This window comes from Crocuta crocuta, unplaced genomic scaffold, assembly GCF_008692635.1.
Source record: "Crocuta crocuta isolate KB4526 unplaced genomic scaffold, BGI_CrCroc_1.0 scaffold219, whole genome shotgun sequence".
NCBI classification, from domain to species: Eukaryota; Metazoa; Chordata; class Mammalia; order Carnivora; family Hyaenidae; genus Crocuta; species Crocuta crocuta.
In genome coordinates this window covers 3,343,462-3,359,962 of record NW_027551572.1, presented here as the reverse complement: position 1 = coordinate 3,359,962, position 16,501 = coordinate 3,343,462, and the positions used below count along the sequence as shown (strand labels likewise).

The 16,501-nt window shown below is 38.0% G+C and overlaps 1 protein-coding gene across 3 annotated transcripts; it reads left to right on the top strand.

Moving 5' to 3' along the window:
* The first annotated feature begins 1,284 nt into the window (after window positions 1-1,284).
* SPC25 (SPC25 component of NDC80 kinetochore complex) lies at window positions 1,285-15,689 on the top strand. Of its 3 annotated transcripts, none has more exons than XM_077751172.1 (7): window positions 1,285-1,383; window positions 2,439-2,591; window positions 2,691-2,756; window positions 7,089-7,235; window positions 7,670-7,774; window positions 12,602-12,700; window positions 15,449-15,689. In XM_077751172.1, the coding sequence occupies exons 2-7, from the start codon at window positions 2,453-2,455 to the stop codon at window positions 15,571-15,573; spliced, it is 681 nt and encodes a 226-aa protein (XP_077607298.1). In that variant the 5' UTR covers window positions 1,285-1,383; window positions 2,439-2,452; the 3' UTR covers window positions 15,574-15,689. The 3 variants fall into 3 exon arrangements, with proteins under 3 accessions (XP_077607298.1, XP_077607300.1, XP_077607299.1); XM_077751173.1 differs by lacking the exon at window positions 1,285-1,383 and adding an exon at window positions 1,568-1,591; XM_077751174.1 differs by lacking the exon at window positions 12,602-12,700.
* The last annotated feature ends 812 nt before the right edge of the window (window positions 15,690-16,501 follow it).

Here is a 16,501-nt window from a genome sequence, read left to right as displayed (position 1 = left end):
TGTTCATAACAGCATTCTCAACAATAGCCAAAACATGGAAAGAGCCTAAGTGTCCATCAACTGAGGAATGGATCAAGAAGATGTGGTTTATCTATACAATGGAGTACTACATGGCAATGAGAAAGAATGAAATCTGGCCATTTGTAGCAACATGGATGGAACTTGAGGGTGTTATGGCTGAGCGAAATAAGTCAGGCAGAGAAAGACAGATACCATATGTTTGCATGTATAGGTGGATTAGGAGGAGCTTAACGGAGGACCATGGGGGNTGGAGTGAAATGAAATAATAAAATAAAATAAAATAAAATAAAAAAATAGTAACTCCTGCCCCTGCCTGCCTGCAACGCCCTTTCTCCAATACACCCAAACAACCATGAAGACATTTTCTTTTCTACCAATAGCATCACCATTCTTACAAATACCGAGGTTAAAAACCTTGAATCACTTCTGGCTTCCCTNAATAAAATAAAATAAAATAAAATAAAAAAATAGTAACTCCTGCCCCTGCCTGCCTGCAACGCCCTTTCTCCAATACACCCAAACAACCATGAAGACATTTTCTTTTCTACCAATAGCATCACCATTCTTACAAATACCGAGGTTAAAAACCTTGAATCACTTCTGGCTTCCCTGCTTCTTTACACTTTTAAACACAACACACTGTCAGAGACGATAGGTAACACTAAATTCGCCCATGAAAAATTTTGTGTCATTGAGTTTCGACCGGGGCAAGGACTACCAGTTCTAGGTACTGCGTTTTGTTTCTGTTTCACGTGGTCGAAAACAAGAGCATCAAGAAATTTTGGAAATGTTCATATTAGAAGCCAATACACAGTAATGGTCCAACCACTTCCCAATGAAAAGTTATTAAATAATGAGGCATATTAAAAAAATGGTGTTTTATTAGCTTTTAGCATTTTTAATTAGCTTTAAGCTACAGGGAGCATTAGAGAAGAGGGTATAAACTTAGCAACAGAACGCGATTCAATTTCAATATTTAAATTAGTTGCAGAAACCTTTATTTGAAACTGATGTGTGATTTGTGCAGAGGCGAGTCCTCTGGGAGCTATTAACACTTCACAAAACAGAGCTGAGAGTCCAACGGTCTCTCAGGAAAAAAAACTACAAATCCCAGAATGCACTTTCCCCTATTTTTTCCGCGAGAAGCCCGGAGGGCTAGATTAACCAATCCCTTCATGCAGAGCCTAGTTATCAGCCTATCTGAAGGCGAATGGGCTCCGGGGGCGGGAGGAACAAGACGCCCTAAGATTTGAAATAGGAAAGTTGGCGGGTCTGCGGGAGCTGGGTCTGGAGACTGGCTGTTGGCTTGAATCGTTTCAGGTCTCGTGTGGGTTGGCAGCGGGGCTCAGCCTCCTGGAAAAGGTGAGAGAGGTGGGAGCTGACCAGGGCTCTCCGACCTGTCTGTCGCCATGGGGGAAAGTGTATTTCTGGGCTAGGAGTGTTTTCGGGAGCGAAGTCAGTGAAATGTACCACTTTGTTGTTTGCACTTCTGGGCTGCGCTGGCGGGGGCAGCAGTGAGGCCGGAGTTCCGGGTTCCGGCGAACGAGATGTCCGTGGCCCTCTTGGAAAGGTTTTAAGTTATTGGGGTGGTATTGGCGTTACAGAAAACTGTCGGGGCCTGGGGTCTTCCCGGACGTTCTTACGTAAGACACTAAGGCCCAGAGAGTTCAGGGTGACTTGTACCTTTCCTGGGCTAAACCTCCTAAATTCCCATTCCAGTCGCCTTTTTAGTGCTACTTCTTCTTCTGATCTGGGTGAGAGGGAGAGGCAGGTTAGATATGTCTCATAGGGTCTTATCCTATGTGAGGGTGCCGGCCCTCCGTCTATTTGGGGCCTGGCTGGCAGTCCCAGCTGGAATGAAAATGGTCAGAATTGGGAACGCCTTAAAAGTTAGGAATTTTACTTGTGAGGTAACGGAGGCAGAGTTATTTTCCAGGGTCACAGAGCTGTAGGAGTGTCTTGTGCAATTATAGTACTAACAATTCCCTAGGAGGTAAGTTGTCTTTCCTGGAATCTTCCATCTTAACTGTAGTTAAGTCCAGATGGCTTGATCTGCCCTGGAATATCTAGAGTTAAAAGTAAGCTGTTGCGTCGCCTGGGTGCCTCAGTCAGGTTAAGTATCCTACTTAGGCTCGGGTCATGATCCTGAAGTTGAGCCCCATATGGGCTCTGCACTGACAGCTCGGAGCCTGGAGCCTGCTTGGGATTTTGTGTCTCCTCTCTGCCCCTCCCCTGCTTGTACTGTCTCTCTCTCAAGAATAAATAAATATTTAAAAAATAAAATATCCTTTTTAAAAAAGCTGCTAACTATTTGCTAGCAAAGATCAAACTGCCAAAATGTGCTTGATTGGAATATGAGCTTGATTTTATTTCAATACCTCATTAAAAATACAATCAACGTTTTATTTGTTTTGTAGCATATTCTTACAAAATGATAGAGGACGAACTGGCACTATTTGATAAAAGCATAAATGAATTTTGGAATAAATTCAGAAGCACTGTCAGTGACACAACCTGTCAAATGATGGGACTAAGAGATTCCTACAAAGACTCCATCAAAGCGCTGACAGGTAACTCGAGTTAACTTGTAACATGCTGTTTTTCGTTCTTGTTTGCTTTTTTATGTTATTTCAGCTGAATTGAAACTTCAATTCCAATTTCTCTTTCAGAAAAGCTGTCTGTGAAATTAAAGGAAGAGGAACGAATGGTTGAGATGTTTCTGGAATATCGAAATCGTAGGTGACAAACTATAGATCACAGCCTTTCTTAGATTAAACATCTTTATGCAATTCCTCACCCAAGTAAAACAATATATTATGGGGCACCTAGGTGGATCACTTAACCGACTCTTAATCTCAGCTCTGGTCTTGATCTCGGGGACATGAATTCAGGCCCCATGTTGGGCTCTGCACTGGGAATGAAGCCTACTTAGAAAAAGAAAGAAGAGGGGCACCTGGGTGGCTCAGTCGGTTAAATGTCCGACTATGGCTCAGGCCATGATCTCATAGTTCGTGAGTTCAAGCCCTGCATCAGGCTCTTTGCTGACAGCTCAGAGCTTGGAGCCTGCTTTGAATTTCGTATCTCCTCTCTCTGCCCCTATCCAGCTCACATTCTCTCTCTCTCTCTCCAAAATAATAAACATTAAAAAAAAATTAAAAAGAAAATAGGGAAAAAACCCCAGTGTATTGTGTGTGTGTATATATGCACATATGTATATAAAAATAATAAACATTTATGTACCTACAACCCAGCTTAAGAAATAGAACATCTTATATAATACTTTTCTCTGATCCCACCTTCCAGAACTAACCTATTAATATTTAGTATTGTGTTTTTGAATGTTATATAAATGGCATCATTTTGTGTGTATTCTGCCCTTTTTAAATTCATCATTGTGCTTATGATCATCAATGCTGATGTGTACATGACATTTATTTGAAAAACAAGTTTGTTTTCCCATGGGAAATCATAGACTGGAGTTTAAACAGTAGGAGTTCTTCAGTTCTTTCCTTTACAGGAAGCAATCGAGATAAACCATATGTTGGAGAAGGAGCCACTGTTACTCTCAGGAGAGGACACTGGTCTAGATACATTTGGGGAGTAGGGAAGGTTGAGGGAACTCATTCCCTCACCACGTATTTGTTGAGCAGCTACTCTGCATCTTCTAGGAAGATACTGCAGAGAAGAAATTGGCCAAAAATTCTGGCCTGCCTAGAGCATCTGTTGCTTCTGTATTCTTACAAGGAGGAGGATCATCTGTTCAAAGTGAAAAGCGTTTACTGACCAGGCTCTTATATCCTAAAATCCTAGGGACACCTGGGAGGCTCAGTCAGTTAAGCATCTGACTCCGTTTCAGTTCGGGTCATCACCCCAGGGTAGTGGGATGGAGCCCCCTTGGTCGGGCTCCAGGGTAGACCTGGAACCTGATTAAGATGCTTTCTTTCCATCTCCCTTTGCCCCTGTCCTCTCGCACTCACTCTCAAAACAACACAACACAACACAACACAACACAACACAAAAATATCCCTGAAATCTTTACAAGACAGAAGTTATCCCCTTTTTCAGATGAAGAAATGGAAGTTCACTGAGGTTAAGAAACTTGGCTAAGGTCATACATTCGATAGATACAAGACCTAGGAGTGCAGCCAAATGTCTGCTCTTTCTAGTGTACCATAAAACACGGTTTTATGGAAGTGAAATCTCAAGGGAGGATTTGTGTGGTGAGTATGGTGAAAGTTTGAAATACCTGCCCTAGAGAATAGAAGAAACAGCTGATATGTACACATAATAGTTACACTGTATCAAGGGCCCTTACATTTGGCACAAATCCATATAGTTCTTTAAATGTTATAATAAAAACGCTGACATATATGGTATTTATGTATTACTTAATACTTTAGAAGTTTCCATATTATTATTGGATACTGTGACCCTGGGCGTTAAAGAAATGGGGTGGCCATTACTAACCTCCTTTTATAGAGAGCCCCCAAAGTTCTAATTTGACCAAGGTCCTTGGATAACAACTGAAGAGCCAGACAGATGGCACTGAGACTTCTGGACTTTTAATATGCACCTCTTTTGCCGTACATGCCTCCTTAATTTTTATTTTAAGTGCATTTTTCCATAGCAGCTACTCTGGAAAATTGTATGGAGGTTCCTCAGAAAATTAAAACTACCGTATGATCCAGTAATTCTACTTCTGGGTGTTTATCAGAGGAAACCAAAAACACTAACTCAAAAAGGTATCTGCACACCCATGTCTGTTGAGAGAGAGAGAGTGGGAGAGGAGCAGAGGAAGAGAGACCCTTAAGCAGGCTCCACAGTCAGCGCAGAGCCTGATGTGGGGCTTGATCCTGGGCTCAGTCCCACAATCCTGGGATCATGATCTGAGCCGCAATCAAGAGTTGGATGCTCATCTAACTGAGCCATCCAGGTGCCCCTGAGAATATATTCTACCTTATTGCTACACCATATTTATTTAATAATTTACTCATTAGCCATCTAGTATGTTTTCAGTTTTTCATCATTATAAATAATACTGAAAACAATCTTTTGTATATGAATACTTGAACACATCTTATTTTCTTAGGTTACCTTGTAAAAACGAAATAACTGGATTAAAGGACATGTATATCCTTAAAACTTCTATTTTTGAATGTCAAAAATATTCCACAAGGACTCTAGTATTTTCCATTCTTCTCAACACTAGCTGTCATTTTTGTAAACGTTGTAATAAACGTTGTAATAAACGAAAGTTGGTATGTTACTGCTTTATTTGCATTTCTGTGATTACTTCTCAGGTTAAATTGTCTTTCATATTTATTAGCCATCTGCATTCTACATTTTCTTTGTTTATTCCTTTGTTTTTGTCTTAGGACTTTATATTTGTGTCTTCTTTAGATTAAGAACTGTTCAGGGAGGATGTTTAATGGCCTCTAGCATGACCTTTAAAGTCAAGTCCTGAGTTTGAATCCAGGTCTTATTTTTTGCGTCCTAGCATATAAAGCTTTTGGGCAAGTTACTCAACTGCTGAGCCTTTTCCTTTTTTAAATTAGAACTACATATGTATTATGATGAAATTTAAGTAAATTTATGGAAATATAAGGTGTTAAACAAAGTTCCTGGTGTATACTTGGCTTTTATGTTTATTTGAATCAAATATGAGGTTTTTTGCCCACTTATTAACTATTATGTAGCTGGTATATATGTGTGTGTGTGTGTGTGTGTATATATATATATATATGACTTTCTCTTTGGTTTCTTTTTGCCTTTGAATAAAAAGATCTTTCTGCATAGGACTAATTTTATTTTCAGATACTGCCTTTTAGGTTTTGCAAGATTTCATTTTATATTTAAATATTTAATATATATGGAATTTATTTTGGATTTCAGCACAGTTTGGGGAACCATCTACCACTTGATTTATTATATTTCATTTTTCATATTAATTTCCTAAATATACCAGTGTTTGGGAATGCTTTTTTGTTTAACTGAGCTGTGTGTCATTTCTTCAGCTAGTAACCCCATTTTTGTATTAAAATTGTCACAATCACACATGTTAAATCTGATAGGACAAGTACCTTTCCTTGTTATTTTTCTTACCACATTTCCTTAACTATGCTCACCTGTGTACTCATCAGATATATTTTATAATTACTTTTGTTAGATCCTCCCTTTGTCTTCCCTCCAGAGTCCATTGGGACTGCATTAAATATAGAAATGAATTTGGGAAGTACTGACATTTTTGTAATATTTAGAAGCATAAACTGTCTCTCCATATATGTAGGTTATTTGTCTCAGACAAGTTTTACAATTTTTTTCTTCACGCAGGGCCTATATATTCCTGGATGTTTTGTTTGTTATTAATGTAAATGAGGTTTTACCCTTCCTACCTCTCTGTCTCTTTCCCTCTCTTCCTTCCCTTCTTTCTGTCTTTATGGTATTTTCCAGAATCATTTATACTGCATTATAATGATTTGTTTCTTTAAAGTACTGTGCAAAAACATTGTCCACATTTTGGTTGTCTTTGATGGTGGGCTTTATTTATGTACTTATTTGAAGGGCAGAGCTGCAAGCATCGTGACCTGATTTTCTTTTTGTGGTTTAATTTGGTATTCTCATTTTAAAAAGTATTTTTATCTCCTCATTTTTATTTTCAAAGGTAAATAGGAAAGAATAGGATTTTTTTTTCTTTTCTTTATAATTTTTGAACCATTAGAAAGCACTTATCAATTAAAGCTTTCTTGCGGCAACTGGGTGGCTCAGTCGGTTAAGCATCCAACTTCGGCTCAAGTTATGATCTCACAGTTCCTGAGTTCGAGCCCTGCATCAGGCTCTGTGCTGACAGCTCAGAGCCTGGAGCCTGCTTCAGATTCTGTGTTTCCCTTTCTCTCTGCTCCTCCCCCACTCACTCTCTGTCTCTCTCAAAAATAAATAAATGCATAAGTAAATAAAACATTATTAATCCTAATGAAAGTCAATGTTTTAGTCTTTTCTTATCAGCAATAGATATTGGAGAGCAAAGTGTATATATATATATCCTAGCTAATACTTTGTGCTTCTTACAGAGATCTGTAGGCGTAATAAGCTAATTCAAGAAAAAAAAGACAACTTGTTAAAGTTGATTGCTGAAATAAAAGACAAAAATGAGAAACTAGAAGTATTGACTGCAAATATTCAGGAGCTTAAGGAAGAATATGCGAAGAAGAAGGAAAGTAAGTTTCCAGTTGTATGCATGTTTAAAACATTAATCTAAATTTCAAAGTGGTGATAGTTCACAATTATCTTTCTCTTGCCTTCTCTCCTGTTCATTGCTAAAAGTGGATAACATACCTTAGGGGCATAGCCAGCCATTCATTTCTGTGAGAAAACTGTCTGAAGTTAAATAAGTGGGTTTTATTTTCTTTTGTTTTACTTAAGGGTCCTTTTGATTTTTAATGTAACCTGAGTCATCATGCAATTGATATGGGAGCTTAACTCAACAAAGTGAGAGACAATTTCATTGGAGAAGCCATAATATAATTTACGCAACAAAGTTCTTGATCACACATTCTTTGCCAGGAACTATTAAGCACACTCTTTATGCTGCGAAGCGTCTGTCTAAAAATCTCTTACATTCAAATATGTGTATTCTTTTTTTTAATCATAGCTATTTCTGCGGCTAACAAAGCTAATGAAGAGAGACTGAAAAGGCTACAGAAATCCGCAGACTTGTATAAAGATCGACTTGGACTAGAAATTCGAAAAATTTATGGTGAGTATATTAATGTAAGTAAAACATACGAGATTAGAAAGGCTTGTCTTAAGTAGAGGAGAATTTTAAAAATATTTTCAAATAAAATAATGACCACATTATTAGCTTTTTAGAAAATAGGGAAGAATCTAAAATTTTTATCACCATAACGTAATTACTAATGCCTTGGTTATTTATTATCCAGTATTTTAATAAACGTATGTTTGGCATGATTGCCAACATGAAATTAATTTTTGTTCCTTGTTCTTACTGGTATTGTATGATCGGTATTTTTCCAGTTGCTGTAGTCTTCCCATGGTAATTCTAAAATAGCGATGTAATAATTCATTCCATTAATGTATCTTAATTTATCCAATCTTTTATCTACCTAGTACAGGTATTGTTTCTAACTTAACATTCAGAGTCTGCCTATGTTTCAGTTTCGGAAGTACTACAGTAAATATAGACTTCTCCATTTCTTTTATATAATTCCCGGGGAATTCCCAGGGAGGCATTACTGGGTTAAAGCATGTAAATATTTTAATGACTGTAATGTGTGGTGTATGTGCCAGTTTACAGCACTGCTCACTGTGTTAGCAGTCCCCAAGATCACCGTCAGGATCGGTGATTCGCTAGAAAGACTTACAAGATTCAGCATAGGGTCAGTCATATTGACAGCTCAGATTTATGGCAGAGTCTACAATAAATTCCAAGACCGCCCCAAAAAGGCACTGGGGCAAAGTCTCAAAGAAACACTTTTTTCAGGCGTAAACTTTTAAGAGCCCTAACCCAGCATAGTCACACTGGGGATCTCAGTTCCTTTTGCATCGAATGTGACAATACACGGGAAGAGTTGTCTACCAGGCAAGCTCATCAGAGACTCTTGAAGCTTGTGCTGGTTTTGCCTGGACTTCACCCCATGTGTTCTTCCCTTGGCTGATTTTGCCATAGTCTTTCACTGTGATGAATTATAGCCCTGAGTAAGACCCTCTAGTGAGTCTTACAAGTTCTCTTAGTGAATCTTCAAACCTAGGGTGGTTTGGGGGACTCCCAACGCACCAGCCAAGGACCAGCTTGCAAGGAGGCCTTTCTAAGATTCTAAGGATAGCATCGTGAATTCTTTTGTGCGTACCTCTCTACGATGTAAAGCGTACCCACTTCATTATATTCTTGCCAGAATTGTATTTTGTTTGTTTGTTGTTGCTGTTTTGGCAGCAAACTAGATATAATTGGCACATTTTTTAAAGTGCATTTCTTTGATGATTAATGAACAGGTAAACTTTCATCCTGAATATATATTATATTTCTTAGATTGTTTGGTTTCTTCATTGATATATCTGTTAGTCTTGTTTGTGGGCCCCCCATCTGTTGGAGTAAGCTTTTAATAAAAAATATTAACCTTTTTTTAATGCTTATTTATTTTTGAAAGAGAAAAAAAGCATGAGTGGGGGAGGAGCACAGAGAAGGAGTCAGAGGATCTGAAGCAGGCTCTGCACTGATAGCGGAGAGCCTGATGCAGGGCTTGAACTCACGAACCGTGAGATCATGACCTGAACCGATGTCAGACACTTAACCGACTGAGCTATTCAGGCACCCCCCCAAAATATTAACCTTTTGATTAGAGGGAAATAACAAGGTCCAGCTATGAATTTTTGATCTGTTGGACTTGCTGTCATCCTGGGATGTTTTGGGTCAGAAAGCTTTAAAATTATTTTTAGATTTAAAATTAGAACTTTCTCAGGGCGCCTGGATGGCTCAGTCAGTTAAACATCGACTCTTGGTTTCATCTCAGGTGATGATTTCACAGTTCATGGGTTCCAGCCCCGTGTTGAGGTCCATGCTGACAGTGTGGAGCCTGATTGGGATTCTCTTTTTCCCTCTCTGCCCCTCCCTGGCTCATTCTCTATCCCTCTCTCTCTCAAAATAAATAAAGAAACATTTACAAAAGAATTAGAACTTTCTCATAGCCCTCAAAGTCAAGAAATAATTTTTGTTTTTAAAGAAGAGACAACCCAAATTAAACCATTTGTTATCTTATGATGTCTTTTTTCCTTGGCATACGTCCCTTCCATTACCATTAACACTTTTATTTTCTTTTCAAGTTTTTATTTAAATTCTAGTTAGTTAACATACTGTGCAATACTGCTTTCAGGAGTAGAACCCAGGGATTCATCACTTATGTATAACACCCAGTGCTTATCACATCAAGTGCTCTCCTTAACACTCATCACCCATCTAGCCCATCCCCCGACCACCTCCTCTCCAGCAACCTTCAGTTTGTTCTTTAGGTGAAGAGTCTCTTACGGTGTATTTCCCTCTCTTTATTCCCCCTCTTCCCATATATTCATCTATTTTGTCTCTTAAGATTCAGATATGAATGAAAGCATATGGTATTTGTCTTTCTCTGATTTATTGCATTTAGTAGAATACACTTTAACTCCATCCATGTCATTGCAAATGGCCAAATTTCATTCTTTTTGATGGCTGAGTAATATTCCTGTGTGTGTGCGCGTGCGTTTGTGTGTGCGTGCACGCGTGCACCATTCAAAAGACAATGGACGTTTGGGTTCTTTCCATAATTCGGCTATTGTTGATAATGTTGCTAAAAGTATTGGGGTGAATGTGTCCCTTCGAATCAATATTTTTGTATCCTTTGGATAAAAACCTAGTCGTGCAGTTTTTTTATCCTACTCTATGCAGGATCATAGAGCAGTTCTATTTTTAACTTTTTAAGAAACTGTTCTCCACAGTGGCTGCATCAGTTTGCATTCCCACCAACAGTGCAAGAGGGTTCCCCTTTCTCCACATCTTTGCCAACAACTATTAACACTTTTAAAAATCTGGTGTACTGACATAATTATTTCATTTTGAATAAAAATTCAAGACAAATGTTTTTCAAAGTTTCTGAACATTCCTTTTTTATAGTTAAAAGCAGTTTTTAAATGAGATTTCCTAATTTTTAATTCTGTAGAGAAAAACTAAAATGCATGTGAGTTTCTACTTCATGGCTGCCATTTTTTAATAAATTTTTTTTAATGTTTATTGAGAGAGTGTGGGGAGGAGTGGGGGAGGAGAAGAGAGAGAAGGAGACACAGAATCAGAAGCAGGCTCCAGGCTCTGCTGACGCTCAGAGGCTCAAATGCATGAGCTGTGAGATTGTGACCTGAGCTGAAGTCAGATGCTTAACCAACTGAGCCACCCAGGTACCCCTATGGCTGCCGTTTTTAATTTCTACTGGGCATTTACTCCTTTGGGAACGTTAGAGGTCTTTTGGAAAATAGGCACGAAGTCCAGATAACTATGTAGAAAAAGCCAAACCTGTTCAATAGTATTTTTTATTGTGGTAAACCTACATGACATAGAATTTGCCATTTTAACTATTTTTTATTGCACAGTTCTGTGACATGACACTCACAATGCTATGCAACCATCACCACTATTTCCAGAATTCTTTATCACCATAAATAGAAACTCTTTTATTAAACAATAGCTTATTTCTCTGACCCTAGCCCCTGATAACTTCGAATCCACTTTCTATGTTTATAAATTTACCTATTCTAAGGATTTCATGTAGGTGGAATCATACAGTATTTGTCCTTTTGCATCTGGATTATTTTACTTAGCATAATGTTTTCAAGGTTCATTCATGTTGTAGCATGTATCATAAGTTCTTTCCTTTTTATGACCAAATAATATTTTCTTGTATGTATATGCCATATTTTGCTTATCTCTCAGTGAACACACAGTACCACCTTTTGGCTGTTGTGAGTAATGCTGCTATAAACATTGGCATAGTTATCTGAGTCCTGATTCTCAATTCTTTTTTTTTCCCAGTGTGTACCGAGGAATGGAGTTACTGGGTCATTGTAATTCTATATTTAAACTTTTTGAGGAATTGCTAAGCTGTTTTCCACAGCCGCAGCACCATTTCACATTCCTGCAAGCAATGTTTTGATTTCTCCATGTCTTCGTGCACAGTGTTGTTTTGTTTTGTTACAGTGTCCTGGTAGATGTGAAATAATATCTCACTGTAGTTTAGGGTTGCATTTCTCCAGTGATTAGTGGTGTTGAGCATCTTTCCATGTGCTTATTATTGGCCATTTGTATCTACTCTTTGGAGAAATACCTATTCAAGTCTTTAGTCCATTTTTTAATTGGATTGCTTTTCTTTTAGTTGTTTAGTTGTAGGAGTTTTAAAAAATATATTGTATATGTTAAATCCATATCTGATATATGATTTGCAAATATTTTCTCTCATTCTATGTGGGTTATCTTTTCACTGCCTTGATAATGTCCTTTGAAGGACAACAGTTTTTAATTTTGATGAAGTCCAATTTTAGTAATTCTTTTCTTTTGTTACTTGTGTTTTTTTGTATCATGTTTAAATTATAATTCATTTAAAACTAATTTGTAGCTTGTACATTTGGAGGCTTGGTTAAATTGTGTGTGTGTGTGTGTGTGTGTGTGTGTGTGTGTGTGTATGTATGTTTAGCAGTCTAGATACTGTGTGTGTGTGTGTGTGTGTGTGTATGTATGTTTAGCAGTCTAGATACTGATTAAGGACAGAGCTGAGAAAGCTCATCTCCATTGAAAGCCCTGGCACAATAAAATATTCTCATACCAAGTAATTTAATCTTTTTNTAATATTGTGTGTGTGTGTGTGTGTGTGTGTGTGTGTGTGTGTATGTATGTTTAGCAGTCTAGATACTGTGTGTGTGTGTGTGTGTGTGTGTATGTATGTTTAGCAGTCTAGATACTGATTAAGGACAGAGCTGAGAAAGCTCATCTCCATTGAAAGCCCTGGCACAATAAAATATTCTCATACCAAGTAATTTAATCTTTTTTCAGGTGATAAGTTGCAGTTTATATTCACTAATATTGACCCTAAGCATCCTGAAAACCCGTTTATGTTTTCCCTCCACCTAAATGAAGCAAGGGAATATGAGGGTATGTATTCCTCTCTCTTTACTGGAATTTAAGATTGGCATCCAAAATGTTATCTGAATCAGCATACAGAGTAATATGAAGGAGGGGTGCCTGGGTGGCTCAGTCGGTTAAGTGTCCAACTCTTGATTTCAGCTCAGGTCCTGATCTCACAGTTTCGTGAGTTTAAGCCTCTCATTGGGACCTGTGCTGACCCTAAGGAGCCTGCTTGGGATTCCCTCTCTCTCTCTCTCTCTCTGTCTCTGCCCCTCCCCTCCTTCGTCTTTCTCAAAATAAATAAATAAACTTAAAAAAAAGTAATATGGAGGAAAGTAATATTCCCACAGGTGTTCCTTTCTTTGCCACTCTTGCTTCACAGGATAGGGTCTTCTAAAGGCTGTGAATGTAATTTTGATTTATAGTTCTTATCTAGGGGCCTTAATACGTAACTTCTCTTCAGGGTGGCACAGTGCCACAGGGGTAGAAAAGACTAAAAGACCACAGATCACTGCATTTCATACGCAAGTATGAATTATCCCTTTAGAGAACATTAGGTTATAAAGGATATGACTATATAAATGTGAATATTATAATGTATTTGAATAGGTGATTTTATTTTTTATTTTTTTTTTGTTTTATTTTTTTTTTACAAATAGTTTATTGTCAAATTAGTTTCCACATAACACCCAGTGCTCATCCCCACAAGTGTCCTCCTCCATGCCCATCCCCCCTCCCCCCACATCCATCAGTCCTCAGTTTTTGTCAGCATTCAAGAGTCTCTCATGGTTTGCCTCTCTCCCTTTCCCCCACCATTTCCGCCCTTCTTCTCCCCCTTGTTCCTCCGTCAAGTTCCTCCTAATCCTCCTATACGTGCAAACATATGATATTTGTCCTTCTCTGCCTGACTTATTTCGCTCAGCATAACACCCTCAAGGTCCATCCATGTTGCTACACATGGCCAGATTTCATTGTTTCTCATTGCCATGTAGTATTCCATGGTATAGATAAACCACATCTTCTTGATCCATTCATCTGCTGATGGACACTTAGGCTCTTTCCATGTTTTAGCTATTGTGGAGAGTGCTGCTATGAACATTGGGGTACATGTGCATGAATAGGTGATTTTAAAAGCAAATGCTAAGTCATCAGAATGTGGTAATTTATTTTCCCAAAAATCAATTTAAGAAATACTGTCCTCTCCTGAAAAATCGCACACATTGGTAATTTAGCTCACTTACTGATTCTCCAGCAGGCCAGAAAGGCATCGATTTATGGAGCATATGTGTGATTGGTAATAGTTGGAACTAGAAGAGAATGGAAATATATTTATCTCTCTTTTATTCTTCTTATGCCCCTTTAAAGTAATTTTTAATTTATTGGAATTCAGAAAAATGGTTCTCAGCTCATTAGACCTGTGTTCTCATCTTAAAAGCATTTATAGACACATGCTCAGGAGGACTGCTGAGTTGGCTTCCTAATGTGCCCTGGTGACTGCGTTCTCATTCGCATGGAATTTTTATTTTAGGAAAATTTATATTTTAGGAATCTAATTCATGTACAAATTCTCTCTCTCTCTCTGTAAATATCTTCTAATGAGTGCTAAATTTTCCAAAGCAAACCCCAAAAGCCACATGCCTAGTGTTTTCCAACTTGCATATCCTCTCTCGCTACATGGGGTCACAGAGTTTGATAGTGTGTTAAAATAGAATCTACAGTGTGATTTTGCACCAAGTGCTTAAATTTGTTCTTTCTCTGCTGTGGTCCTGGTTCTTGTCCTTGTTTCCTAAGCAGTCTCTACCAAAGAACCGGAAATCTGATGTGGTTGACTTTCTTCCCCTTGGACAAGGGACCAAATTGTTGGGAGAGAAAGCTGAATCATGCTTTTCCTTTGGCCACCCTCACTGGAAACTTGTTCCTGATGGGTACCATTTTGTACAACTACATGTTGACAGGTGCACTGTTACTTGTGACTCTGTCTCACTTGATTAGTAGGTCCTAAATACCACTTTGAGAATAGCAACCACAGGGGCGCCTGGGTGGCTTAGTTGGTTAAGCGTCCGACTTTCACTTAGGTCATGATCTCACAGTTTGTGGGTTCGAGCCCCGCGTCGGGCTCTGTGCTGACTGCCAGCTCAGAGCCTGGAGCCTGTTTCAGTCTGTGACTCCCTCTCTCTCTGGCCCTCCCCTGCTCACGTTGTCTCTCTCTCTCTCTCCTAGAAATAAATAAAACATTAAAAAAAAAAGGAATAGGAACCACATTTTCTACGAAAGCTTGTGAAAGCTTAGATTTTTTCCCATAATTGTAAAGTTTTAAAAGTTGGCATTGAAAGCTATTCTTTTTTTGATCCAGTGGCCAGGAGCTAGGATTCAAGCCAGAGGGTTACAGAGAAACCTGACTAACAGTTAAAAAGCAAAACAAAACACCCCCCCCACACACACACCCCTATTAAAATAATTTAGTTAATGTAAAGAAAGATGATGGGAAATGGTATTCTGTTCTTCATCATTGAGTTCTTCAATCCGTTGACTACCATCTGTTTAAATTTAAAGTACGATTGTAGTACTTAAGATTTTAATATTTCGAGATTAGACAAAGAAAAAGTCCAAAAGATAGTTAGGATATGAAAATCAAATGTATCTGTTATTCTTTGCTAAGCATTTCAGTAAAATGGAATTGAAATGGTTTGACTCAGATGAAAGCATCTAAATTAGAAACATTTCTCTTCCATAAAAATCTCATTCAAATTATCTGCCTTTTTTTTTTCCTTCTAGTGTCAGATAGTGCTCCTCATCTTGAGTGCCTAGCAGAATTTCAAGAGAACGTACGGAAGACCAACAATTTCTCGGCTTTTCTTGCCAATGTCCGGAAAGCTTTTACTGCTATGGTTTATAATTAATGACTGAATAGTATATAAAAACTGTTTATTTTTCTTCCTTATTGTGTATCTCTTTTAAAAGAATTCTCATTATCCACTGTTTGCCTGTAATTCTTTTGTATTTTTGTAACATTTCTGTGTGGTTTATTTCTTTAAATTATTTTAATTAAAATCTTAAGAAATAAAATTTATAGAGTAAATGTGTTCTTTTTAAAATGAAAGATAGTATGCTATGATACGTGTGTGTGTGTGCATATATATNTCATCTGTTGATGGACACTTAGGCTCTTTCCATGTTTTAGCTACAAAATAAATACTTCTAAATATTACTGTCTATGATCATTCTAATATAAAGGAGAGAATATTTTTTTCTTGTACCAAAAGGATTCTGTAGCTAAAATAAAGGACAAACCTTCACATCAGAAGAAGGTTGGCAGGATTCTACTGATATATTCAAAAAAGGATACATTTTTGAAAACCGAAATGTGGAACATTTACAACCAATTTCGGTTTTGTAACATTTATACTATTTGTTGTCTAAGTTTGCCATCTTGGAAGCTGCTTCAACACAGACCACAGTTCAAATGTCAACTTGTTCGAGGAGTCTTTTTGTCAGCATCCTTTCCTTAAGAATCTGGTTGTGTTTAAGTAAGCTTTCTATAAAGGAAGCCACATGATACTGTCTCAGGGTATCTTGTGCACACCTAAAAGTCATGAAACAATGGCCTCCATGCCTTTAGTTCCTACAGCTACTCCCTGAAGTCTGGAAGAATTTTCCATCCAGTTAACTAGTAGGAAGTAGGAAGAAAGTTTCAGAGCACTTCCCCTCAGTTGCCTCTTATACCTAGGACTTGGCTCAGAGCCCTGCTTACCATCATATAGCAGTAGAATTTATTTGACAAGAATACTAGGGGTTGCTGGGAATGTTATCACTGACGCATCCCAGTGT